The sequence below is a fragment of the Lacerta agilis genome, chromosome Z (assembly GCF_009819535.1).
Source record: "Lacerta agilis isolate rLacAgi1 chromosome Z, rLacAgi1.pri, whole genome shotgun sequence".
Classification (NCBI taxonomy): domain Eukaryota; kingdom Metazoa; phylum Chordata; class Lepidosauria; order Squamata; family Lacertidae; genus Lacerta; species Lacerta agilis.
In genome coordinates this window covers 37,965,651-37,992,624 of record NC_046331.1, presented here as the reverse complement: position 1 = coordinate 37,992,624, position 26,974 = coordinate 37,965,651, and the positions used below count along the sequence as shown (strand labels likewise).

General features: G+C 44.7%; 1 protein-coding gene across 2 annotated transcripts in view; it reads right to left on the bottom strand.

Moving 5' to 3' along the window:
• IL1RAPL2 (interleukin 1 receptor accessory protein like 2) overlaps positions 1–26,974 on the bottom strand; it is a 478,226-nt gene that overhangs the window by 118,728 nt on the left and 332,524 nt on the right. For both annotated transcript variants that reach the window (XM_033138022.1, XM_033138023.1), the window contains one exon: positions 12,083–12,157. In XM_033138022.1, the coding sequence (XP_032993913.1) occupies positions 12,083–12,157 (75 nt within the window). The remainder of the gene's footprint in view (positions 1–12,082; positions 12,158–26,974) is intronic.

Here is a 26,974-nt window from a genome sequence, read left to right as displayed (position 1 = left end):
CACCCATGAATTTATTTGTGGTGTTTATATAACAATATTCCACTTCCATTTCCAGTTGCCATAGTTTTCCATCCTTATCTTTTAGAAAGAAGCTGCTATTATAGCCTATTAGTAATCACTGATCATTTTCTCTTATCACACCAAACGATTAACTACCAACAAGAGTCAAGCTGGGAGGTGATGATAAGCCAATCACATACTGGCTATCTCTTGTCAAGTGCCTGCTTTCTTTACTACTACCACCCTCTCCAGGTATCAGTTATCATGTAAATTAAGCATGTGGATTCATTCTGTTCCAGGGGCACAAATCAACACATCTGTCATCCTAGCATCTCTTTGCAAATGTAGTCATCTAATGAAAAAATAGCATGCCCAGGGAGAATGCTCTTGTCAGTTTCCTTACTGTCTACTGCTAATCAAGGCCATTTGGCAATGTGAATACCAGCCCCCACAAGAGATGGCAAAAAGGCAGAAAATAGCCTGGGATATGATACATTTTGGCACCTGAGAAACACAAAATGGGTGCTCCCCCACCAGAGAAGAAGGGGGTGAGTGAATATATACATCTGGAACAATGGAGGCAATAAAGATCTACGGGAACAAGGGGGGAATCAAATCAAGTGGGAATTTAAGCCTGTCATGAGTGGGTGGGTGGGAGGCTTGCTCATGTCAGGTGGGTGCAGACCCCAGGAGACACCAGGGGGGAGCCCCCACCATTTCTTCCCTAGAGTTCGGAGGAGGGATTGGGTGTGTGTGCCAAGGAGGAGACAGATCCAGCCTCCAAGGAGTGCACCACAGCCATTGCTGCCACTGTGGCAGCTGTAGCAACAGTGGGTGATGCATTCATAGAATCATAGAACTGTAGAGCTGGAAGGTACCCCAAGAGTCATCTAGTCCAACCCCCTGCTATGAAGGAATCTCAGTGAAAGCATCTGCTTAAAACCCTCCAAGGAAGGAGAGCCCACCACCTTCTGAGAGAGTTTGTTCCACTGTCAAATGGCTCTGACCGTCAGAAAGTTCTTCCTGGTGTTTAGCCAGAATCTCCTACCTTCTAACTTGAAGCTTGGAGGCCAGATCTGCTGTCCCTGTGCCTCTTGCCACCTGAGGCAGCAGCCTCACCTTGCTTTATGGGTGGGTTGGCCCTGCCTGGGCATAAGGTACCCACCAGAATGAAACATAAGGATATAAAAAAGTTTGAGTGTATGCTTTGCATAGTATCCAAGCGGCCTGAAAAAAGAATTAAAAAATACATGGGAGTTGTATGCTGTGTGGCCTAGGATAATATTTATTTATTTATTTATTTATTTATTTATTTATTTATTTATTTATACATACATACATACATACATACATACATACCCCGCCCATCTGGCTGGGTTTCCACAGCCACTCTGGGCGGCTTCCAACAGAACATTAAAATGCAACAATCTAGTAAACATTAAAAGCTTCCCTAAACAGGGCTGACTTCAGATGTTTTCTAAAAGGATGACTCCAGGGGTCCAGAAGGAAAGGCCTGGGGATCCCCCAGAAGCCTGAACTTCCCTACCCTGATATAGAGCATCATCATGTTACTGTTCCTGTCCAAACACAGCAACAAGTCCTGCCTAGAAGCAGGTGCCCCCACCCCTGCATTTGTAGAATCTAAAGCTGAATGAGCAAATTCATTAGAACACCTTATATAAAACATGTCTCTGTTTTTAAGGGCCTAGACCCATCAATCATGAAAGGGAAGCAGACCTTGGAGGAAGGCTGAAAGTTCCCATCAGAACATCCAATTTCTGGATTAGATATAATGAATGTTTGCAAGGAGTCAGGCGAGGGTTGGGCTGGATAGGCAGACTTATTTACGAAAATCATTTGAATACATTGCAGAAACCCCGCTCTGTCTCTACATGTCCAATTCGTGAACAGAGAAGAAGGCTGAAATTCACTGAATAAATTACCTGTTGTTAATTAATTATTCACCCAGCTCTAGTCATTGTCTCCGGATCAGTGAACTATAATTTGTAGCTTAATCATGGATGGCTGTAATATATGTAAATTCCGTACCCATAAACTATTCAGCTTGGGCAGTGAAGGATGGAAAATGCTTTGAGTTAGCAGAGAATCGGAGGAAGCTTGAGCAGTAAAGCATGCAGCAACATTTGCGAGCCACATAATTGGAGTCCCTTGAAGTAAACTGTTAGGCTGGAGCGCTGCTAAAATTAAACTGATATTTATTTACATGCTGGCCAAATGGATCTCTATTGGAGAGGGAAGCAAAATGAGGGTCAGTACTTTACAAGGATTCCCCCCAAAGCCACAATGGGCAACTATGAACTTTGCACATAGAGATGCATTGTGACCTCTCTGCCCACAGTTTCTGTCCATGCCCAACATCAGCATGTGACATTAGCACAAAGCTATTAGCACACAGTGCTCCAGCATTGCCCCCAAGCCCTCTTTTTTTGCACTGAGCAGGTAGGAATGGTTTAATCTGTCAATCCTGGTTTCTTTCAGTTTCTCATTTTTCCAGTCTTGTGTTCCGTTCTCTACATTTCTAGATAAGTATGCAAGTCCTCATGAAATTTCATCAACATTTAGTGCAGATTTCTCCTAATGCACACACTTTTGCACATACTTTTGCCTAAAGTACACATTTTATTTTGCAAAGCAATGTTCCCTAATAGAATCCATTTTTTTGCATGTTATTTTCACTAACATATGCATTTTTTATGAAGAAGTGCAGATGTCAAAAGGTGGCTATCTTTCCATTCATGTTACAGGAAGCGTGACTTTTGATAGGTTTCCTGCTCAGAGCTTTTTGGAAGTATTTATCAGTATGTAAATGTTTCTAAATAAATAAATAAATAATGCAAAATGAATCAAGTTTCCATCCCACCAGTATGTTCAAGAAATACTGCCAGCTGTAATTTCTTACAGTGCTCTGGCTGCATTGCTCTGGTGCAGGGTGGTAGACCTCAGGCCCAGGGCCTCTCTGTGTGGCCCTCAAGAAAATCTTCATAGGCTGCACACCTATTCAGCCATACCCGTCACTTGACTTCCTTCACATCCTCCTTGAGTGTTTTTGTCTGGCTGGAATGTGCCCTTGAACTCTGATAATGCCGCTCACTTGCCTAGATGGAGGATAGAGAAGGGCATGTGGATTTGTGTCAACTGCTGCTGACTAAAACTGAAGCTAGGCCACAGGGCAGCCATTTTGTGACTGGCACCCACGGCACTTTCTCAAAATTCCAAATGCGCCAACTCTGGTTGACAATCCTTGCGCTACACAAAGTGCCAATGTAGATTACCATTTAAGCGCATTGATGCCCTCAATGTATGGTAAAACTGACAGGGTGGCAAAGATGACCAAGTGACCCAAGTTAGGTCACCTGCTGGCAGCACCCAACCATGTGACTTTTCTGCCTAGGGAACCCAACATCATATGGATATACTCTGGGGGAATTTAATTAACACTTTCTCATTATTAATGCTCTATTGTTGCCCTATTGAAACCAATTAGGAAATCCCATTCCCCCCCTCCCTTTCACTCTCATAAAAAGAAGCCCATTAAGCTAATCTACATGCCCTAATCTTTGATAGCCAACTGTGGGGGAAAAGTAGCATGATGCACGATCTTGACCTTTACCAATACTGTATATTTTGATTGGCTGCCTGTTCTGCCACTTCTCGTCCATTTAGCAAAGCTGTAAACAAGGGAAAATGCTGAATGGCACAGCCTAGCAAATTGCAGAATGTTGAAAAGGTCAAAATAGCACAGCAGAATGTTACTATCCTGTAATTTACAGAGTATATGAGCCATTCACATTCTAATAACTCATTCTCATGACAAGCCCAGCAAAAAGACCATAAAAGTCACAGTGTGAATCCATTTCAAAAGTTGGATCTTTTCTTTCCTTTTTTTCTAATAAGGGTGAGAATGGGATGCAAACTTAACCTAGTTTTAATTTCTGTTCCTCCTGCTAGCACCTTTTATGCAAACCCCCACCCCACCCGCAGCAATGCCTCAAATGACACCTCATAAAAATGAATGCTGGCAAGTTCTCAAAGCCTAACCATGAGCAAGAAATACATTTCAGCCGATATCATTTTCTATTTGTTGTTTTCTGAAAACAGGTTGAATTGCAAATCATTAAAGTGCATTCATTAATGTAAAACAGAAAACCTATTGCGCTGGCAATGGGAAAACTTTTCCACCAATAGACTTCTCTCCCCTCTGCCCCCATAATCAAGTTAAGTCTGCCAGTTTTCTGGGGGCTTCCCTGTGTGTGCTAACCTTTAAATTACTTTAGGCAGAAAGGATGCATGTTTCTCATCATCATTGACACCACTGGTTGTATACAATAGGAGCTGTGATGCTGATATAACCAGGTACTACTTCAAAGTTATGTGGGGAAAAGACAAGCATTTCTCTGTAGCAATATACCCTGGATTGAGTGTGGGATTAGAAGGCCCTTTAGTCTCGTGACCCAGCAGAGCTCAACTGCCACAATGGGGGCTTGCCAGGCCCATGCAGAGCTTGTTCGAGGCCCAGGGTGGTAGTATTTGTGGGAATGTTTAGGAGTGTGGATGAGTATATATTATTTATATATCTCAATCCCAGCTTGTGTGAGCAAGCTCCAAACTTAGCAGAGTTTACATTCCCTTTTAAAACACAGCAGAAAAACGTTTGCATAGGCTTGCTTAAGCCAGCTATATTCCTGGTATATTCCCCTTGTTCCCTCTTAAAAGTAGAAAGACACAATACTGATTATAAGATATAAAAGGAGTTTACTTACAGACATCCATGAGTTACAGTACATGCTTCAAGGAGGCAGACAAACTTAGATAAATGTACAGTGGTGCCTCGCAAGACGAAATTAATTCGTTCCGCAAGACTCTTCGTCTTGCGGAAATTTCGTCTTGCGAGGCACCTTTTCCCATAGGAACGCATTAAAATTTAATTAATGCGTTCCTATGGGGGAAAAAGTCCGGGGGCCCCTCCCGACCGGCACCGGAGCCAAGCCAAGCCGCGTTTTAAGACTGCAGTGAGCGAACAGCAGCGCTGCTGTTCGCTCGCTTCAGTCTTAAAACGCAGCTCCGCGGCTCCGGGAGGGAGGGAGGGGGCCGTGGGATGATGCCCGACATCGGGCATGATGCCACGGCCCCCTCCCGACCGGCACCGGAGCTCCGCGGTGCTGTGTTTTAAGACTGCAGCGATCGCTGCAGTCTTAAAACGCAGCTCCGCGGCTCCGGGAGGGAGGGAGAGGGCCGTGGGATGATGCCCGACATCGGGCATGATGCCACGGCCCCCTCCCGACCGGCACCGGAGCTCCGCGGTGCTGTGTTTTAAGACTGCAGCGATCGCTGCAGTCTTAAAACGCAGCTCCGCGGCTCCGGGAGGGAGGGAGAGGGCCGTGGGATGATGCCCGACATTGGGCACGATCCCACGGCCCCCTCCCGACCGGCACCGGAGCTCCGCGGTGCTGTGTTTTAAGACTGCAGCAATCGCTGCAGTCTTAAAACGCAGCTCCGCGGCTCCGGGAGGGAGGGAGGGGGCCGTGGCATCATGCCCGACATCGGGCACGATCCCACGGCCCCCTCCCGACCGGCACCGGAGCTCCGCGGTGCTGTGTTTTAAGACTGCAGCAATCGCTGCAGTCTTAAAACGCAGCTCCGCGGCTCCGGGAGGGAGGGAGAGGGCCGTGGGATGATGCCCGACATCGGGCACGATCCCACGGCCCCCTCCCGACCGGCACCGGAGCTCCGCGGTGCTGTGTTTTAAGACTGCAGCGATCGCTGCAGTCTTAAAACGCAGCTCCGCGGCTCCGGGAGGGAGGGAGGGGGCCGCGGCATCATGCCCGACATCGGGCATGATGCCACGGCCCCCTCCCGACCGGCACCGGAGCTCCGCGGTGCTGTGTTTTAAGACTGCAGCGATCGCTGCAGTCTTAAAACGCAGCTCCGCGGCTCCGGGAGGGAGGGAGGGGGCCGTGGCATCATGCCCGACATCGGGCATGATGCCACGGCCCCCTCCCGACCGGCACCGGAGCTCCGCGGTGCTGTGTTTTAAGACTGCAGCGATCGCTGCAGTCTTAAACGCAGCTCCGCGGCTCCGGGAGGGAGGGAGAGGGCCGTGGGATGATGCCCGACATTGGGCACGATCCCACGGCCCCCTCCCGACCGGCACCGGAGCTCCGCGCCGCCGAGTTTTAAGACTGCAACAATCGTTGCAGTCTTAAAACGCAGCGGCAGGGCTCCGGGAAGGAGGGAGAGGGCCGTGGGATGATGCCCGACATTGGGCACGATCCCACGGCCCCCTCCCGACCGGCACCGGAGCTCCGCGCCGCCGAGTTTTAAGACTGCAACGATCGTTGCAGTCTTAAAACGCAGCGGCAGGGCTCCGGGAAGGAGGGAGAGGGCCGTGGGATGATGCCCGACATTGGGCACGATCCCACGGCCCCCTCCCGACCGGCACCGGAGCTCCGCGCCGCCGAGTTTTAAGACTGCAACGATCGTTGCAGTCTTAAAACGCAGCGGCGGGGCTCCGGGAAGGAGGGAGAGGGCCGTGGGATGATGCCCGACATTGGGCACGATCCCACGGCCCCCTCCCGACCGGCACCGGAGCTCCGCGCCGCCGAGTTTTAAGACTGCAACGATCGTTGCAGTCTTAAAACGCAGCGGCAGGGCTCCGGGAAGGAGGGAGAGGGCCGTGGGATGATGCCCGACATTGGGCACGATCCCACGGCCCCCTCCCGACCGGCACCGGAGCTCCGCGCCGCCGAGTTTTAAGACTGCAACGATCGTTGCAGTCTTAAAACGCAGCGGCGGGGCTCCGGGAAGGAGGGAGAGGGCCGTGGGATGATGCCCGACATTGGGCACGATCCCACGGCCCCCTCCCGACCGGCAGCGGAGCTTACCTTTTCGCTGCGGTCGGGAGGGATGTTGTCCGCCTCTGCCATTTTGGATCGACTGCGCATGCACAGTCGATCCAAAATGGCGGGCGCGGACATCACCCCTCCCGACCAGAGCGAAAAGGTAAGCCAGCTTACAGTGGTACCTCGCCAGACGAATTCGTCTTGCGAAAAACAGGCATAGACGAATTCGTCTTGCGAGTCAACTAAAAACTCGCAAAACCCTTTCGTTTTGCGAGTTTTTCGTCTAGCGAGGCATTCGTCTTGCGGGGTACCACTGTATTTACATGCAGTGAAGCTGCTTCCATGAGGGAACAGGCTTCACCTCTGCTTCTCTCAGCTGCAGGCTGAGAGAGAGCATGCTGCTTCTTCAAAGGATGAGGCAAAATGGAGAGTGATCTTTGGGATGTTGTTCCCAGGTAAGACCACACCTACTTCTGGTTCCTGTAACTCAGTCCAGGTAAACAGGAAGTTAAGCCTGGAGGACTGAGTTACCTTCATGTCCTCTCTAGGAGTGTTGTGTTTGGCTGCTCTGTGTTTACATCCCACAGTATTGTTATAATAAAGTTATAAACACAAACAGAAAAAGCAGGCGGCCCCTGATGGGGGGCCCTGACCAAATTGGTCTTCCAAGGCCTGAAACAAGTGCATGCAGCTGCCCCCCTTACCCCAGGCCTGCTGCTTGCTTTTGGATTTTGAAATTTTGTCTCATCGATATACACATTTTTGTAATCAGGGTCTCCTAATGTCATGCAGTATTATGTGGGTTTTCAAGCAGACTTCCCCTCAATATTTGCATCTACATGCACATTTTCTGATTGGAGACTTGCACTGCAGTTTTGAAGGGTGCTTGTGTATCAGTTCATGTACTACTTTGAGAGGTGTGAAGACAGGTATGTTCACATTGAAATGCAAACTGAAGCAATTTCCCCTCTCACTTCTGCAGAGCTCCCTTGTTTGCCAGGAAGGGAGCTTGTTCCAGGTTTTCCCCCTGGCAGAAGAATGTGCCCTTCTTTCTGGGGAAACCCAGTCAATGAATGTCAGATGTACTCACCTGGGTAGCATGGCTACATGAATCTGGAACTGTCGAGGGAGAAGCAATAGGTGGAGATTCTGAAGAAATACCAGGGGTAGGGACCTTAAGGAATCATTTTCTGGAGCTGCGCCCCAGTCAGAGGAGAACCACCTATCACCACCAGCATCAATAATAATCATCATTACCTATTTGATTAAGGTGACATACATGGTCCTCCTTACTCCATATTATCCTCACAACAAGCCTATGAGGTAGGTTAGACTCAAGGACAGTAACTGGCCCAAAGTCATATTAATGGCTGAGTGAGGATTTGAACCCTTATTTCCCTATAGTCCAACACTCTAACCCAGCCTTTCTCAACCTTGGGTCCCCAGATGTTGTTGGATTACAACTCCCATGATCCCTGACCACTGGTCGTGCTAGCTAGGGATGTTGGGGACCCAAGGTTGAGAAAGACGTTCCAACCGCTACACATGCAAGTTTTCTTGGAACAGAGAACTTGGACTACAGCTCTGTACCCTGAAAGAAGGTAGCAGTGAAGTCACAGTTTTCTGTGAACAGGTTGGGACCAAGAAATTCGTCTATAAGTGATCCTGAGTGTTACTGGAATAAATATATTCAGCGCTTTTTTCGGGGGGGGGGGGGGGTACGCAGGGGTACGCATACCCCTAAACATTTTGTGAATCTAAGTTTGGCCTCAATATGAACAGGAAAATGAGAGTACCCCTATTTTTTTTTAAAGAAAAAAAGCACTGAGTGTATTTAATTGTTAGCAAACCCCATGGTCCTCTTTGAAGTATGACAATAGATACTGGGAAATTTAAGATGCCCTCCTTCTGGGTTACCTTTAATCTGAGCCAACAGAGCTGTTTTTACATTTTTTGTGGGAACAAATACTAATGAATTGGTGAGAGCAGGATTGGTCCCAATGCTGCTACACTCAGCAATGAATTTTCCCTGGCTCCAACTAGGCTCCAAAGGAAATCTTTCACCTCATCCAAGTGTTGGATAGCCCAGCCATGTCCATAATGGAATCAAATCTTTAGGACTGAAAGCTTTGAGCAACTCAATCAAGGCTGATGCTTTGATTTAAGCACAATTTAAGAAACTTTCCTAATGAATAATGGACTATCTAAATATTTTATCTATAGGAAAATTGCTTGGGGAAGTCTGCAGAATTGTTCTTATATTGGAAATTCTTTTATTTTTTAAAATTAGTTTACGTTTTTAGTGTTAAGTTTTCGGATATGTTTTGCAGGAAGTCATTAATAAATAGAACAAATGAGTGAATAAAATTCTGGGAATTGCTCAGACCAAAAGTGGGTCAATAAAACAAAGGCTGAAACCTCAGTCCTAAGAATGTGAAAGTGTTAACAAATTCAGAAGAGAAAGATGTCTACTTCAGATAAGACTAAGATGCTTTACAAAGTAAAATAAGTTCACATGGTACATAGAGGAATGCTCTCTTAATCAATCAAATTTATCATCAAACATGATGCCTGCGCAATGAAATCATAGACAAGACTAAACAAAAACAAAAACCACAAATCTGGTGAATTTAATAGGCAAGGAAAAGTAGAAGAACAGGTGAAATGGTTGGACAGAAGCCACCAGGAACAGAAAAGCTATTCCAGCGGCAGAGCACCTGCTTTTCACATGGAAGATTCCAGGTTCAATCCCCAGCATCCCCAGGAAGGGCTGGGAGACATCTCTGCCTAAAACCCAGGTGAGCTGCTGAGCAGTCATTGTGGTCAGCACTGAGCTATATGGACCAGTGGCGTGATGGTATAAAGCCACTCATTGTCTTAGGTTAGCTCAAGGCGAAATGGAAAGGGGAGTTTAGCTTGTACACAGAGTGTTGCCAAGGCTGGTTGGTTGGCATCCGTCTGTCTCGGGAGTCAATGGAAGACTGCATCTTTGCTGGGTCCCCAACCAGTGGTAGATTTTGTCCTTTGAGACTGATTGGGCATACAGAGGAATCCAGTGGTAAGTGGAGCCAGAGCCAATGACAGGCAGAGCCAATTCGAGTTTGTCTCCATCATTCTCCCTGCTGAGTTCTTGAAGAGTTAGTTGACAGCCAGTGCCACCCTCTGGACCGATTATAAATATAGGTGGAAAGCAGACTGAAATTGTTGGGGCAATGCTCCATTTACTCCAATAAATCTGCCTCAACTGGCCCCAACAACTGCCCACAGCTGCCACCTGTTGATACCAAGTCTGCCTAGTAATACTTTTCATATTGTTACACCCGCTGAAATCCTGTAGCATGAAGCACCCTGACAACCACACATCTGCTAATACTCTTTCCTGTCTTACCAAGGCAAAATGAGTTTGCAGTAATGTGTCTATTGTCAAAGGACTATGTGATCTTTCTAAAATAACTGTGAGACAGAACTTATGAATGTGAGATTGGCTATCCTCTAGGGATTAACTTATTGTCTGCCTTAGCATGGCAATAGGAAATTAATATGATTTTGAGAATCTTCTTCATTTTGTAGCTCTCTTGAAATCTTATTCTAAATTTCAAGCACCGTAAAATGGGAGCTGGGGAGAGAAAATATGTGGAAAGCAACTCCAGCTTTCAGTTTCTGTCTCAGTTTGACAGGATTGTTTTGATCTTTGTCATTATATAAAGGAATAGAAGAAGATGCTTCTTAGGAAGAACAAAGCCAACTTTAGGTATTATCTGAAGCCTAGAGACTGCAATTAGGTCACATAACTAGTTGGACTTACTGAAGAGCCTGCTTACAGCAGCAGAGGCACCCCCCTGGGGGGCGGGGTCACGAATTTCCGGGCATGCGTAGTACATCCAGACCCCAAAAAGCAGCTGAAGGGGGGGAGGAGAGCAAAGCAGGCACTTGAAAGTGTCTGCTTCGCTCTCCTTCCCCCCCTTCAGCGGCTTTTTTCGCTGATCGGCTCCCTGGGCGGAACCCTGACATGGAGGCGAGGGGCGGGCCAGGTGGCCCGGGGGGGGGGGGTGACACTTGCTGGCCCGCCCCTTGCCTCCCTGCTGCATCTCCAAAGGCCAGCTGAGTGGCAGAAAAAGCTGCTGAAAAGTTTTTTTCGCCGCTCAGCTCCCTGGGCGGAGGTGGCGCAGCATGGAGGCAAGGGGTGGGCCAGCAAGTGTCACCCCCCCAGGGCGGTACCCAGGGCGGCCCGCCCCCTTGCTCCACCCCTGCCTGCTTAGATTCCATTTATTTTGTATGTTCCTTGTTCTAAGTACAGCAGCAGGGATCTTTCTGTTCCTAACTCAAGGGTCACTTCTGTTAGTGTTGAAGCCTACCAAGAGGAAGATGGGTGGAGGTGAAGCCTACCAAGAGGAAGATGGGTGGAGGCTTAGCAACCTGACAGAGTGACATGATGTTAGCTGAGGTAGGGTGTGTCCTGATTGGCTGTGTCATTCTGAGGGAGTTTTATGCAATTCATAAACACAGAGCACTAGGGGGTTCAGCCTCCTCCTGGGTACATTGCTGCCTGGTGCTGCTTCACACCCCCAAGGGCTGCCCACTTTTGCCCTGTTACCCACCAACTTTGGCCCCTGGCCTTACCCAGCCCCAGTATATGACCCATGGAATGTTGGGTTGGGAAAAGTTCCCTTCTCCTGTCATTAACTCCACTGTGCATTGTATGAAGAAGCCCGTTCTTTTGTCTGTCCTGATTCTTCTGCCAAATATTTTCATTAGATGACCTACTTACTAGTAATATGGGAGAGAAAGGAAAAGCCATCTCTCTCTCTCTCTCTCTCTCTCTCTCTCTCTCTCTCTCTCTCTCTCTCTCTCTCCATTTTTTCCATAACTGATTAATTGTCTATCATGCCCCTACCCTGAGTACTATTAAGAATACATCATTTCACAAGCATGTTTGTTCCATGCACAGTAAGAACTGGGTGTTGCATGTGCCATTTCACACATATGTGACACCATCCATCATCTTCTCCAAGGACCCACAGGCCCGTTGTCTTAAATAGCCAGTTAGCAGAGTTCCTTGACACTACCCAAACCCATTTTCTGCAGCTGTTGTGGCAATAAATTCCACCCTTATAAATGAGAGCACCGCAAATTGACTTGCATGTAGTAACGCCGGCAATAAACTTTTCTGGCTTTATTCATTTTCTCGAGACTGTTATCCCCCCCCCCCAAATTCAACTTACCCAGCTGGACATCTATCATGCTCGTCTGGTTCTCCATAGGGTACATAGGCTGCGGAGGTCTCTTAGTGACTAAGGCTAGAAGAGAAAAATGAGACAAAAGAGGGATGAAGGAAACTTCAGACAAATGGCAGAATAACAGCTGTCACAAATGGCTGCATTTTTGTAGTCTTGGTGCAACAAACATTTTTTATATTGATTGTTTTGGTAGTGTCAGACTGCAGTAGGAATATAGGGACACAGAAATCTGCCTCATGCTGAGTCAGACCATTGGTCCACCCAGCTTAGTATTTCTGACACTGCCTGGCAATTGCTCCCCAGGATTTCAGACAGGGGCTTCTCCCAACCCTGCCCAGAGATGCTGGCAATTGAAGCTGAAGCCTTCAGCATGGAAAGTAGATGCCCAACCACTGAGCTATGGCCCTTCCCCCTAAATAAGCCCATGTGGGCAGCTAAGATTGGACAAATCTGTTAATTTAACTTCTTCAAGTTTCTATTTTTTATCTTAAAGTCAGTTCTTCACATTTGTGCAACAATTTGCTTAAAAAAAAATCCTCATGAACATTTGCCAGCAGTTTAGTGCAAATTTCCCCCTAATTGTATTTCAGTATAATAATAATAATAATAATAATAATAATAATAATACCTTTATTGTCATTGTACAACCTGTGTACAATGAAATTAAATGAGCCCCCCCCCCCAACACTCAATCTCTTATCGAACAACACACCACCTCGCAAGTCAATTTCGCTATGTTATTTTCCATTCAACAGCCTAACAGCCCGCGGATGGAAGCTATTTTTTAGCCTGTTGGTATGGCTGATATCTCCTGCCGGAGGGTAGAAGATTAAAGAGGTGATGACCGGGGTGTGAGTCATACCTGAGAATTTTTCTCACTCTCCTAAGGCAACAATCCCTTGCGATGTCATCTAGCGGACTCAAGGGACAGCCCATGATATCATGTGCTGTATTCACCACCCTCTGTAGAGTTTAGAATAGCATACACCCCCTCCCCACAGCAATTTCCCCATATAAAGCGTTTTGCTATTTTGTATACCCTTCAGCCCAAGTTCTCCCCTTCCCTTACTATCTCCCTTTCTGCTTCCATCACTTCTAAATGGCCTCGGCCCAGTATACCTGAAGGAGTGTCTCCACCCCCAATGCTTAGTCCAGACACTGAGGTCCTCCTCTGAGGTTCTTCTGGTGGTTCCCTTACTACGAGAAGCAAAGTTACAGGGAACCAGGCAGAGGGCCTTCTCGGTAGTGGCACCCTCCCTGTGGAACTCCCTCCCTTCAGATGTCAAGGAGATAAAGAACTACATAACTTTTAGAAGACACCTGAAGGCAGCCCTGTATTGGGAAGTTTTTAATGTTTGATGTTTTATTATGTTTTCACATAGTAAGCTGCCCAGAGTACCTGGGGGAACCCGGCCAGATGGGTGTATTATTATTATTATTATTATTATTATTATTACACCTTCTCAAAACTCCTTTCCTTCCCCCCATTTTTCTGGTCTCCCCACTTCCTGGCTTTCTGTCTCCCTAGGAGCCAATCAGCCTGAAGGGATGAAATGGCAGCATAAAGATAGCCAGCTGGATCAGGCCAATGGTCCATCTAGTGCAGCATCCTGTTCTCATAGTGGCCAACAAGATGCCTGTGGGAAACCAGGAAGCAGAATATGACCGCAGGAGCCAAATGTGGCGGAATAATGCCTGCTGATGATTCAGGTTCATTATGGGTTAACCTATCACTCCCATGTTAGGTAGGTGTTCCCTGGGAGGCGGAGCTAGTCGGCATTCTAAAAGGGTGGGGAACAGCATTGAAAGGCAGTTGGGGGTGGAGGATTAGAGAGTAAAAATGAGAGGTTAGGCTTTGGGGAATGGGAGGAAAGGTCATTACCATTGCTAAAGGGATGCAGGAAATATTATAACAAAGCTGAATTACATGAGAAGATTTGTACCAGTAATAACCCGAAACATCCATGTTTTCAAGTTACCTAATAAAGTTAAATGTGCTTAAACGTTCGCTGACTCTGGCAGTGTATCAGTACCTTAAGAGGTGTGACTAAGAGGAGAGAGCAAAGCTTTCCTGGGGAAGAGGAAACTGTTTGCTTATTCTCCTGTCATACAGAGGGCTGGACAGTGAAGCCAAGTGTGCCATTTATTTGCCTAAAGGGGAGGCAAACTGCAGTAGTTGGGAACCCTGGTAGGGAGATCCCATAGGTGGCAAGAGGTTTTCAAACGTAGAGCCCTGAGGTACCCCAGAGACAACTCCCATATGAACACTGAAGGATTCATCCTAGTTGGCAGTGAAACTTAGGGAGAGTCACTGTTGGGGAAGCATTGTAGGGGAGAGAATAGGATCCCTCACACCATCTATCTCCCCTCCTGTGGTTTCCAGCAGCTGGTATTCAGAAGCATTGCTGCCTCCAACTGTGGGGGTAGAGCATAGCCATCATGGCTAGCAGCCATCGATAGCCCTCTCCTTTGGGTATTTGTCTAATCCTCTTTTAAAGCCATCCAAGTTGTTGGCCATCTCTGCCTCCTGGGGAAGTGAGTTCCATAGTTTAACTACGTGATGCATGAAGAAATACTTTCTTTTATCTGACATAAATCTTCCAGCATTCAACCTCACTGGATGTTCATGACTTCTAGTGTTACGAGAGAGGGAGAAAAACTTCCCACTTTCTCCATGCCATGTATAATTCCATAAATGTCTATCATGCCACCTCTTGCTCGCCTTTTCTCTAAATTAAAGGGAAGGTGTTTGGCTAGCATAGATACCTGCTTCACAGGTAAGAGATCAACCCCTGCCAAATAGCAGTGGCTTTACAGTGTTCCAAACAGGGAGAATTTCCAGTCCTATCTGGAGATGCCAGTGATAAGCATTCTGTGCAATCTCTGCCCAAAGAACCCAGAAAATTCAAGTGCCAGATCTAGACCCTTGGAATTATAATCACCTCACCAAGCTAAGGTGCAGACCTATAGAAGGTCTACCTTCCCCAATCCACTTCTAATAGAATAACATTCCAGTATTCATATCAGACTTTCAGAGCAGATTTTCAGTTATCTCCTTCCCTACATACAAGCAGGATACATTCGGATGAAAAGTTATGTTTACCCAGGCAGAGTAATAATGAGTGGATCTCCGAAGACTTATGTTGCTTACACGCACAATTTTATTAGAGCAAAATGGGAAATTCCATTTGTAATAATGGAATTGGCGCAATGCACCTCATTCCAAACTCAAAAGTGACAGTGGGCCCCTAGGAAACATCCAGACCACTGAAACAATTAAATTACTTTTGGAATAGCTGAGGAGCAGAAAGTTGATGGCAGGAACCTAATAATCAATTTCTTTTGCTAACGCACTCAGGACCTCTGAATGCTGTTAGAGGAAGAAGGAAGAGCTGTCTTTGCTACCTAATCATATATGGTGCTATCTCTGTTGAAAATTTTCAAAAGCTGTGGGATGGATTGTAGCACAATTCTCAAACCCCAATTTGCTTCAGTATAAATACTAAGGACTAATTTATGTGACTTAAAATTGGCTCTGGCCACACAGAGAGTTCAATCTAGGGCACAATTCAAGATACTGGTGAGTGGTTTTAAAGCCCTAAATGGCTTAGGACAAGCACTGCCAACTCCCATATCACCTTGGCTGCTCCCTAAGATCTGGTGTAGAGACCCTGCTCTGTGTCCCACCTACAGTGGGAGCAACAATGGGTAGCAAGAATTTGCTTTCCCCACTCCTCTCTCCTAACCCTTTTTCCTTTTGTGCTGTGCCTTTTAGACTGAAAGCCTGAGCTCAAGGACTGACTTATTAATTAAAGTTCGGATGAGAAGTAGGGTGAAAATATGGGAGAATCCTTCAATCTAGTATAAAATGAAGGAGCTTAGGAGATAGAAGTACAAGGACAAATATGTCAATTTTCGTTCTCAGAGTTTCTCACCCCCCTCATCTTATATTCCATTCTCTAATTTTACACAACTCGGGAAAATTCACCAGCATTTGGGGGGCCAATTTCTCCTAATAAATGTGTTTTTGTATGTAGTTTTGACTAATATACTTTTTTTTGCAATTGATTTGTGAGTTGCCATGCCCACCAGTTGAAGCTGGACCACAGGGTGGGAGCTAAAAAGGTTCCCCACTTTGGATTAGTGTGTAAAATTTCACAAAGTCTAGGAGTCAGTGGGTTGATAAAGGAGTGAGATTTGCTGTAGGTGGTAATACAACACAACACAAACAAAAGCAAAACATGCATGTACATATATATGTGTGTGTATATCTTTGTGTGCATGTGTGTGTGCATTCATTTGATATTGCTTGAATTTCACTTCCCCTTACACGATCATTCTCCTCCTGAAAAGTTGGGGCATAAAAGTCAAGTACCTTTGAACCAGAAGTACATAAAAAGATGTATAACCTAGTAGCAACCATTCTATCTAAAGCAAACTCTTCAGAAGAAGAGTTTTGCTGTTTGGTTTTGGCTGACTGCAAAGATTCTATGTGTACTTATTTTCCTTTCTTGAGCACTTGAAGCTGGGGTATGCCTTACTGCTAAAGGCAACTGTAACGGATCAACCCTGAGTCTGGGTATGGTCAGGTGCCCAGCGCATTAAGAGTTAACACCCACTCTATGTGACTGGCAGCTCACTCGCAAGAGGCGGGGCTTTTCGACCTTTTAAAAGGGGAGAATGGCAGTTGGGCAGTTGGTCAGGGTTAGAGAGAGCTCGTGAGAGGTTAGGCTTTGGGAAGGGAAGGAAAGGTTTTTATCCTTGCTATGTTGTAACAAAGCTAACGTTCATGAAAAGAAGAATTGTAACCGCATTAAACCTGAACATCCATGTTATTTAAGTTACCTCAATAAACTTTTTTGTGTTTCAACGTTCGTGGACTCTGGCAGTGCATCAGTGCCTCAAGAGGTGTGACTAAGGGGAAAGAACAAAGGTTTTCCTGTGGAAGAGGGAACGGGTTGCTTATTCTCCTGTCATACAGAGGGCTGGGCAGTGAAGCCAAAGGTGCCACGCAGTTGCCAAAAGGGAAGGCAAGCTGCAGTAGTTTGGGAACCCGGGGCAGGAGATCCCAAGGTGGCAAGAGGTTTTCGAACGTGGAGCACTGAGGTACCCCGAAGACATCTCCCATATTAACACTTTAGGATTCATTTTAGTCGTCGGTGAAACCTAGGGAGAGACACGGTCTGGGGAAGTGTTTAAAAAAGTGTGAGGGCTTGAGAGGAATAAAAGGGTCCCTCACAGCAACCAATGCCTGATAAGATTGCATGGTGTTTCCCACCCTCCCCTGTAATCTTTGTACAGCTTTTTCCTTTTGCAGGAACTCTCGGAGAAGAGGTAATCTGCAACATGGTGAAACAGTAGGGTGCTATTGTGAAAGGACAGCAGAAGACACAAGGACCATTGACATCCATCCTAAGGAACGTAATGAGCTGTCGTTCTGCAATGGGCAGAAGGAGCCGTTATCGAGGCCCTGACCTACACTAGAAAGTCTCGAATCCTAGTATGCTCCATTCTGAAGAAAAGTAGCTCCATTAAAAGACTGAACTTGTACATGAAGTAGCTCCAGAACCTGCTGTGTTTATATATGCCTGTGTGAATGAACCCTTAAGAGTTATAAACCTCAGACTTGGGATACTCTCTTTAGGCAAAGGCAGTGGTGGCTGTGCTCACTGGGGATTGGTGGGGTAGAAGGCAGGGAGACCAACAGTAGGATTTAGCTGGAGCCAATGGCAGGCAGGGCCATCCTCTTACTGAAAGCAGCAGGCAGGGGGGGGGGGCTGGCTGAGGGCAGACTGAGGTTGATAGGGCAGTAGCCCATTCACCCTAATGGAGCAGCCTCCACTGGCTACAGAACACACGGACAAGGTCTGAAGGTCTAGGAGGGAATGAGATCTTAGGTAAGTGAAGCCCTGTTGTTCATAGCAGCCATGATCTGTATATCTGTGATCTGAGTTCCTCAAAGGGCCACCTTCCCACATATGCAATGACAAACATTGCACTCAACATCTAAGGCAGAATATTCGCTAATAGATATAACACAGGTTCTCTGTCTCACCTTCTCAACAGGACTTGCAACAGGGTGTGAAACTGGAGAAATAGTGAAAGGGGAAAGGGTTAACCCATTACTGCTATTATGACCCAATCTCTCTCCCTTCCTACACAGCATTGCTTTGGAAAAAATAGGAGATTGAAGGTGGAATTCAAAACTAGTCCTACCCTGAGCAAACCCAATGAAATGAATGAACATGATTAATTTAGGTTCACTAATTTCAGTGGATCTACTCTGAGTAGGGCTGAGTTGGCTACAAACCCTCCCCCATTCTTGTAATCTAACTTGGCACTGAGAAAGGTTGGCTAAGGGTAAAAAACAAAACAAAAAACAGCCCCTAAGGTAAGTGGGTGGTTTTCATTGGGTACATGGGAAAGGGTTGATTCCATCCCTGGACACCCCAGTCCACACTAAAACCAAAGCTTGATACATTAAGTGCATATCGTGCATTTACTGTATTGCCAACCTCGGCCCTTTGCAAGAGACTCTTCCTAAGATTTGACCTCAACTGGAAGTTCAAAGTCAGTGCTCCTTGCACTATCCTTAGTGGCTGCCACATGGTTTAATGAGATTTCCATGGCTGATAGAGCCAGACTGCAATCTGCTGGCTCCTATTTGCCATGATGTGCTAATATAATCAGATGAGGGGGGGGGGAGGAAATGTATCACCCTAAAGGAGGGGAAAGATTTGCATGATATCTGCATATCCTACTCCTACATATAGTTGCAAATTTACCACTACCATATTTTAAACAGAATACATCTTGTTACAGTGGGAAAGCCAATGCCCAGGTGGCTTTTGTGCCTGCAAAAGTTGCTGCCCAGGTGCTGAAGATGGGCAACTTCAAGGTCCCTTTCTTAGGGTTCCTTATCTTTGAACTGGACTTGGACCAGGCAGCAGTGGAGGCCAGTCCATTGAGGTGGATGGGGCAACAACCTCATTCTATGTTCAGCCAGCCCCCACCTGCCTGCCTTCTTATTTTCATCCAGTTCAAGGCATGGTATTGGCTGTCAGACTCTTCATCCTTAAGTCTTGGTGTTGCTTTTATAGAACTCAGTGGGGAGGGTAATAGACAAAACTAGAATTGCCTGAAATTGGTTTTGGCTCCACCTATTCCTGGCCTCTCTGCCTCCCCATTAGCCCCAAATGGACAGCCCTTCAAATAGAGAACACTTTCGAACAAAGGACTGCCTCTGACAGCCCTCTCTAAGGAAGGATGTATGGCCAACCTAGCTGGGAAGGCATTTCTCCCTATCAGTAACTGGCCACAAACTGCTGTTTGTTGCTGAACAAATGAGTGTTCTTCCTCAGGTCTCCCCTTTTACCTCTCCAAACTTAGATATGACATAGTATCACAGGGCAGTGTGATGGTTGTGTTTTCTTTTCGACGCAACCTTCAGGCCTGGGTACAGTGAGGTGAGACAATTTGACAAAATGGAGGTCCACACTTTAATACGGTGGCACGAGGGGAAGGGAAGAGCAACCACTTAGCAGGCGGAAGATCCCAGGTTCGATTACTGGCAGCTCTGGGCAGGGCTGTCCCCTGTCTGAAACCCTGAACAGCATTGTCCAAAACACATTTGAAACCCGAGAGTCGGGTTAGGATCCTGGATGAGCCCAAAACAGCTTTCAGGGGTTGTAAATTCCCCCCCAGACTCAGGAGAGGAGTTATCAATCATAACCTTTTAACACTCCTTATTTTATACCAAATGGTTAACTTCAACATCGATTTGGCAAAATGACACAGACATTTAATTTTGGAAGGAATCCTTTTGTGTCCACTTCAAGCTTGGCCTATGGATGTCTTATTGCTACTCTGCCAGCAGAGCAAAAAACCTCAAAGGTTTTCTGTTTTTTTTTTTTTTAAGAAGTAAGGGGAAAACTCCTAACCTGGTATTTGTCTGCTCCCTTAAGAAACATCTATTATTTAGCAGGAATGCACAACAGCGGTTTCTGTAATTCTCTGCATAACTGGTCCCATTTTATCTGCACCTATTGACAGGAGCAACTAAAAGTCCATACAGTTAAAATATGTGGTAAGGCTTTGATAAACTAAAAGTTATTATACTGTTTTCCCCCTGGTTCTTTAAAAAAAATCATTCCCCACAAGCACTTTAGAGAAGCCAATTAAGAGCAGGCTATACAGAAGCCCCATCATTAAACAAGCGACTACTCCTGGTGCTCATGAGGACCCAAAGGAGGAAATGCATTAGGTATCACTATAAAATGATGTGGAAATATTATTTCTCTATCTGCAATTCAGATGAATAGCAGGTGACAACCTCCACCCCCTCAGGTGTGCTCAGAGCAATTGCAGTAATGCTGGGACTATTAAAAAGAATTGTAGACTATTTCCCAAATGCAAAAAAACCCAACATACAAAGGCAAAGAGACCTGCCTTTCGCCAGGCAGAACATGGCAAGTATTAAAAAGGATGTGTGTGTTCATTTTAAGATTGTTAATCCACTGCTACCATTTCCATTTTACTCCCCGCCCCCCAAAATCACCAAAATGGCCTCATTTTTGTTGGTTGCAACAGGCCTGTGAAAATAAGGCAGGTTATAATATTCTATAGACTTGGTTTTGCATGTAACATTGAAGCAAACCATGGTTTAGTGTGAATGTATGAGTGTGCAGGCTCCAACTGTGGAGATTGTCAAACTGAAATGAAAGCTTTTTACACACACACACACACACACACACACACACACACACACAATGTTAAATGGTGGACAGGGCACCAAAAAAATGTAGTATTTGGCAGAAACTCACGTGCAATGGAATGGAAGCAGCAACAATTATGACATATAGAGGTCAGAATGGAAAATGCTGCCTACTTACATTGCTATCTGAACCCAGGTTTGCAGTTTGTCTCCTATCAGTTTTGTTGCTTTGTTGATTAGTTCCTTTGCTTTTTAGAGTTGGCCCCATTCACACGTACACATGCAGGACACCATTTCTTGATAACCCTTGATGGCCAGCAACTAAACTCCATTAAACATCACCATGTTTGTAAAGAGACCAAAGTTCTCTTTGCCAGGTAGAATTCTGATGGTCTACCTATGCCTCACTGGGGCAGTTATCCAATGATGAACATGCATGTGTGAACCTGGTATCAGAGTGGAAAATTTAAGTAACATTACCTTAAATACATTTGTCATTTGCATAGTTACTGCCACAGGTTGTTTTGTTTTGTTTCAAAAATCATGTCAATGTATTTTATTTTATTTTGCTTTTAAAATATACATTATTTTTTAAAAAAAATATTGTATAATTTGGTCACTAGATTAAGGTTACCAGACATCCCCATTTCCTGGGGACAGTCCCTGGATTTACAAATCAGTCCCCAAACAAAATCAATTGAAGTTGAAAAGTGTCTCCGGACTCATTGAAAACAATCTGGTAACCTTAAACTAGATCGTACTAGACTTATCTTTTTCTGAAGTCAAGAGACTCCTGTATCTGTTCTGTTCTCCTTTTGGAGAGACGGAGGGGCAGAGCATGGTGGGTGCAGTGGGTGTGAACCACCCCAGGTGTCATTACCGAGGTGGGGGTGACATTTGGCGCGCCACCCGCCTGCGATTCCCACCTACCATGATTTATTGGGGAAAGGGGTGGAGCTGCGCATTACTACTGAGAATCATTCAGGTACAATTACTTATGTACCTGTTATACGCACTGACGATATGTACAGCTTCTGGATTTTTTAATACTTAATAACATTTGTGTACTATATTTTTCAGTAACGATACAGCAGATATCTTATTCACTATTATTGTACCTTGGATACCAAATATTGTATTACCATATGTTCATTTATATTATATAGATCTAATATCAGCTGAGGAAGCCCTTCGGGGTGAAACAAGGGACATATCCGGAAACCTTGTTCTGCCCAAGTTAGCAGTTTGCACCTGCACCAGCCAGCTTTTGCCAGCAGTCTACATCAGCTGTGTTGTTCTCGTTACCTTGAGGACTTTTCTATTTTTACCTAAGGATTGTGTTATACAGGAACTTACAAGAAGAAACAATAAGAAAAGAAGAAATGTAGTAATATTGGAATTAGTCTCATTGGTTACCGGTATATACCAGGGTGGATAAAAATCAATGATTTTTAAAAAAAATAATAAAAAATGATTTTTTAAAATTTAAATCTGATTTTTTTTTATTTAAATCTGATTTTTTTTATTTAAATTGGATTTTTTAAAAATAAAATGCTTTTTGGTGAAAATATATTACCATCCAAAGGTTATTCAATCATGAAATAAAGATTAGTTTTTTAATTATGTAGAATAAGGCTGTATATGTTTAATTTTTTTGGTAAATAAATTCCATTAATCCATTCACAATGTCATTTATGCTCTTCCAGAGGTTTTTTTGTAAGATTATTGGGCAGTTTCTCTGCCTACAAGATATTATCACAGATGCTTGGTTTACTTTTGCAGTTCTCAAAACTGAATTTGACTCAGCAGAGATCACATGCCTCTTCTTCACAGCAAAAATGTTATAACATGAACAGAGTTGAGAAAAAGACCTTAATCCTAATGTTCTACAAACCTATGAATACAGAATCAACCCCTTCAGTGTTAAGTTTCAAGAAGTTCAGTGAATAGAATAGAAACAATATTTTTCTGATTGTTTGGAGTGGAATGGATCTAATAAATCTATTTAAATTCTTATTATTAAGGTAATGATTATTTTTCTCCTTCCTAAATACAACAGAAAAGTTTTCCAAATATGAATGATTAACCTATTAAACTGGGGATAAAAAAACTAATAAGAAAAGTTGTTATTCTAAAAATCTTCATCTACTTGCATATTAAAGTTATACCAGCAAGAATTAGTCTTTATGTAGAAAACTGATTTAAATCAAGCCTTACTGACTAGTGATTTAAATCGTGATTTAAATCAGTTTGATTTAAATCAAATCCACCCTGGCATATACCGTACATATGAACTGTATGTGTTGCACATACTGGGCTAGACCTTTATGTTAGGAAATAACCAATGAAATGTTTACAGTTATTCTTATTCAGCCTGTTGCGCTTTGTGTATTGTGATAACTGTGTTTGCATAGCAAGGTATTGAATTTGTTTTGATGTTGTAGGGGGCATGCATGCAGGGAGAGGATGGGAAGGAGGCAGGCGAGCAAAGAAGCGGAGGGGGGAGGGAAGGAGAGAAGCAGAATCTCCCTTAACTCAGGACCCAAACCCTGTAACCCCCCAAAAAGCTCAACAACTTTGGCCAACTGTCCGTCCCCCCCCCCGAAAAGCTCAACAACCAGTATTTTTATACTGTGAGTAGATCGCAGTCTCTTGGGGGGTCCAACTAGATTTCAACGTGGAGGGCTGACAAGAAATTTTCTGCACCGGGTACCACCTGACCTTGCTACGCCACTGGAGAGACAAAAATGTTATTCACTACTTCCTGGTTGATATGTCCTAAAAGCCTTTCATGCCACCTACTGGAGCAGCTTCAAGGCTCTTCTCTTGATATACAAAGCCTTGAACAACTCGGAGTCCCACCTGAACCCTTATATCCCAGGTTGATACCACATCATCTGGAGGGCTGCTGCTAGACGCAACCTGTGGAACAGAACAGAGATTGGGCAGATACCCCTCCTTTTCACCTTTAAGTGGAAGACTTCATTATACCATAATGATGTCTTCATTATGCCAACAGTTCATATCGAGCTGCTTAATTTTTATTTATTTAGTTAGTTAGATTTTTTTTGGTAGTGCCCAGCCATTTTAATAACTGTTTTGTATTTGCTGTGTTTTATACTGCTGTATGGCAGCCCAAAATTTTATGAGAGGGTGATGTACGGATAGTTTTATAAACAGATAAATATTATTTCAATAGCACTTGACTGGACATGCCCAATTCCCTGCCTTCATTCGTATGGAGACAATACATAGAGTATAGTGAAATATGGATCATGATATCTGCCTTAGAAGGAAAAACACAGACAAAATGAACCCCACCCTTCTAAAGTCTCTTAAACTTAGCATAATTTTCATTTTGCTTTCAACTATTTTATTGGGGAAAACTGTACAGCAGAGTTTATCTGGCAGCAAAATCCAAATGCAGCTATCAGGAGACCCAAATGCATTTCCTGGCTCTGGAAATGAATTAGTGGTGGATGTTTGCCAAAAAATGTCAAGCTTTCTCAGTTGGCCCAGTAGTGATATGATTGAGCCAGAAAAATAGATATAAATATTAGGCAAGGAAGGAGTTGCATGGTCCTGTTGAGTACATAACATTTGTAGGCTTGGGACTCTGAAAACCGCTTTGCTATACACGGCCTGCTGGAATTCACAATGATCTCTTTAGGCACTTTAAACATTGCTTTCATGAACGGCATAAAACACTTTCAGGGAGCAAGTGGTCACTGAACCAAACAGATACGTGAAATAAGTAACCCATGGCTGAATGAATTCAGAGACTATTATCAAGGTTGGAAATAGCACACAAAGGTTAGCTGTTTTGTCCTAACAGCTTATGAGGGGGTTTTATCTTTGTGCTGATTGGTAATGGCGGATCAGATTCCCTAAAAGGCAATTTAGCTGCCGTTATTGATCTTCTGCAACATGTTGTCTCTGGGGGGGTGATGAGCATGCTTATGGTGTCCTTCAAACAAAGGTGGGGGGGGGACCCTGTGAAACTTAAGGTGTTGTTGGACCCTAAGTCAAAACACCATGGCTAGTAATTTATTCCTAGAGCTGCATCCACCTTTTGCCATATGCTGAAGATGCATCTGATTCCCCTGCCCTATAACAGTTAAGGTATTTTGTTTTGTAAGACCCCACCTCTTGTTGAATTTACAGTGCTGCGTCCCACGACTTGTTCTATAATAATTGTAATGGGTAGAATTGCACTATGACAAACATTCCATCTGAGCATGTATTGCAGCTTGTCAGGCAGAACAATCCCCTCTCTCATCCCCTTGCATGATGTTCTGGGGGGGGGGGTTCTACCAACACCTTCCCCCAGCCAATTTTGGGAGCATTGGGGGATGTGTAGGAGAGGATTGGGGGTGTGGGAAAGCTTCATTACACAAGCGGAAACCCTTTCACCAGGTTTCCATCAATGGGGCTCATTAGATGACCCCACCCAATGCTTTTATTTGTTAAAACTATGCATATTCTGTTGTGGTAACTCTCCATGGGTGTTTCTGCTGAAGCGGCGGTAAGAAATCTTATAAAGGATTCAAGTTCTCCCCGCAAAAAAATCTCCAAGAAAGGTTGAAAATTTACTAGAGGTATCCCCCTCACTTATGCATATCCCATTCACATGTGACTGCATTTACATGCACCACCGTGAAATAAATAAATGATCTGAACCAGGAAATGGCACCAACAAGGCACAAAAGAGATTGAGAGAGCTGGAGAACAGGGGAAAACAGCTTCTACAGCTGTTCCAAGTGTCTCACCACCCTCATTCAATCACTCTCCATGGGCTTCGTCTTCCTGGCCAGCAGAACCATTGCATGGGGGGGGGGGGTGTTGCTCCATTCCTCCACCCACCTACCTGTCAATTTTGTTCCTAGGGTCCTTCTACCCTCTGATCGCCATCGGCCTCCCCACAAGCAGGCAGCAGCATTATTTCTGGTGGGCGGGGGAGAAACTAGATAAAAATAAACCACCTTGAGCAACTTCCAAGATCAACAGGGAGAGCACCGAGAGGCCCTGCAGCAGCACTGGGCGCTGGGAGCTACCCAGCCACTGACCCACTGACCCCCCCCCCCAAGGTGTCTTGCTGCTTGGGGAAAGGGACTGGAACGGACAGGATTCGCAGAGAAAAAGGCACTTCCCAGCCTGTCAAGAGCGCCCTCCTCACTTTATATGATTTCATGTATAGATGTGAAGTCTGGTAACAGAACCCCTGCATAAGTGGGGGAATGCCTGTATTTGTTGTGTAAGCAAAGGAGAGCTCACCCATAAGTAAACCATAATACAAAATGTGATCTGCAAGTTCTGTTTTTTTGTAGGAAGGGGAAATATGGAATAATTTGCACATTATGCATCAGGCCGTAAGGCTCCCAAATTGCAGTCCTTGGGCTCATGTATTTTCAGTGTGTGGCAAAATACACACTAATTAGCACAACTTTGAACCCTTGGCAAAACAGTTAATTTCTTTCTGAGGGAGAGGTAAAACTTAATTTCCAGTACTCTGCTTATTGTGATAACAACTGGCAATGCAAGCTGTAATGAATAATTGATATCTGTAGGTACTGCGAGTAGATTATGGATATTTGTTGTTGTTGTTTTAAAAAACTGTTGATAGTTTCTATATTTTGATAACTTGACTATGTCTACTTCTTTTTAATGTCTCTTGATTTTATTGGTATTTTCTTATGAATATTTTATATTATTTTATGCAAAGCACTTTGAGATTTATTTTTATTAAGTGATATATAAATCTGGTTAAATAGAATAAATAAAAATAGATTGTCGTTTTGCTGTTGAAAATTGAGCTGGGCCTCACGGCAAGCACTGAAAATGAAGGATTGCTAAATTATGAGGATCAGCAGCAGCATGGGGTGGGTGGGTGAGCTGAAGAAAATGTTTCATTTCCTTCCATCTTTACAAAGAAATGCCAGCTTCCTTCCTCTAACCAAAAACTCTGGCACTGTCTCCCCATTAATCAGCAGAAGGTTTCTCCTACTAGTTATTCAGGAGGCTGGCATCCATCTTGACAGCAGATCTTGTACATTTGAATAGCATCCACTGGGGGCAAAACCATGGCATGCCAAGATTTTTTTTTTTTTTGCAGAAATTAATTCATCTCTGAAGTTAATTCTATGTTCATGTCCAGCTCAAATACA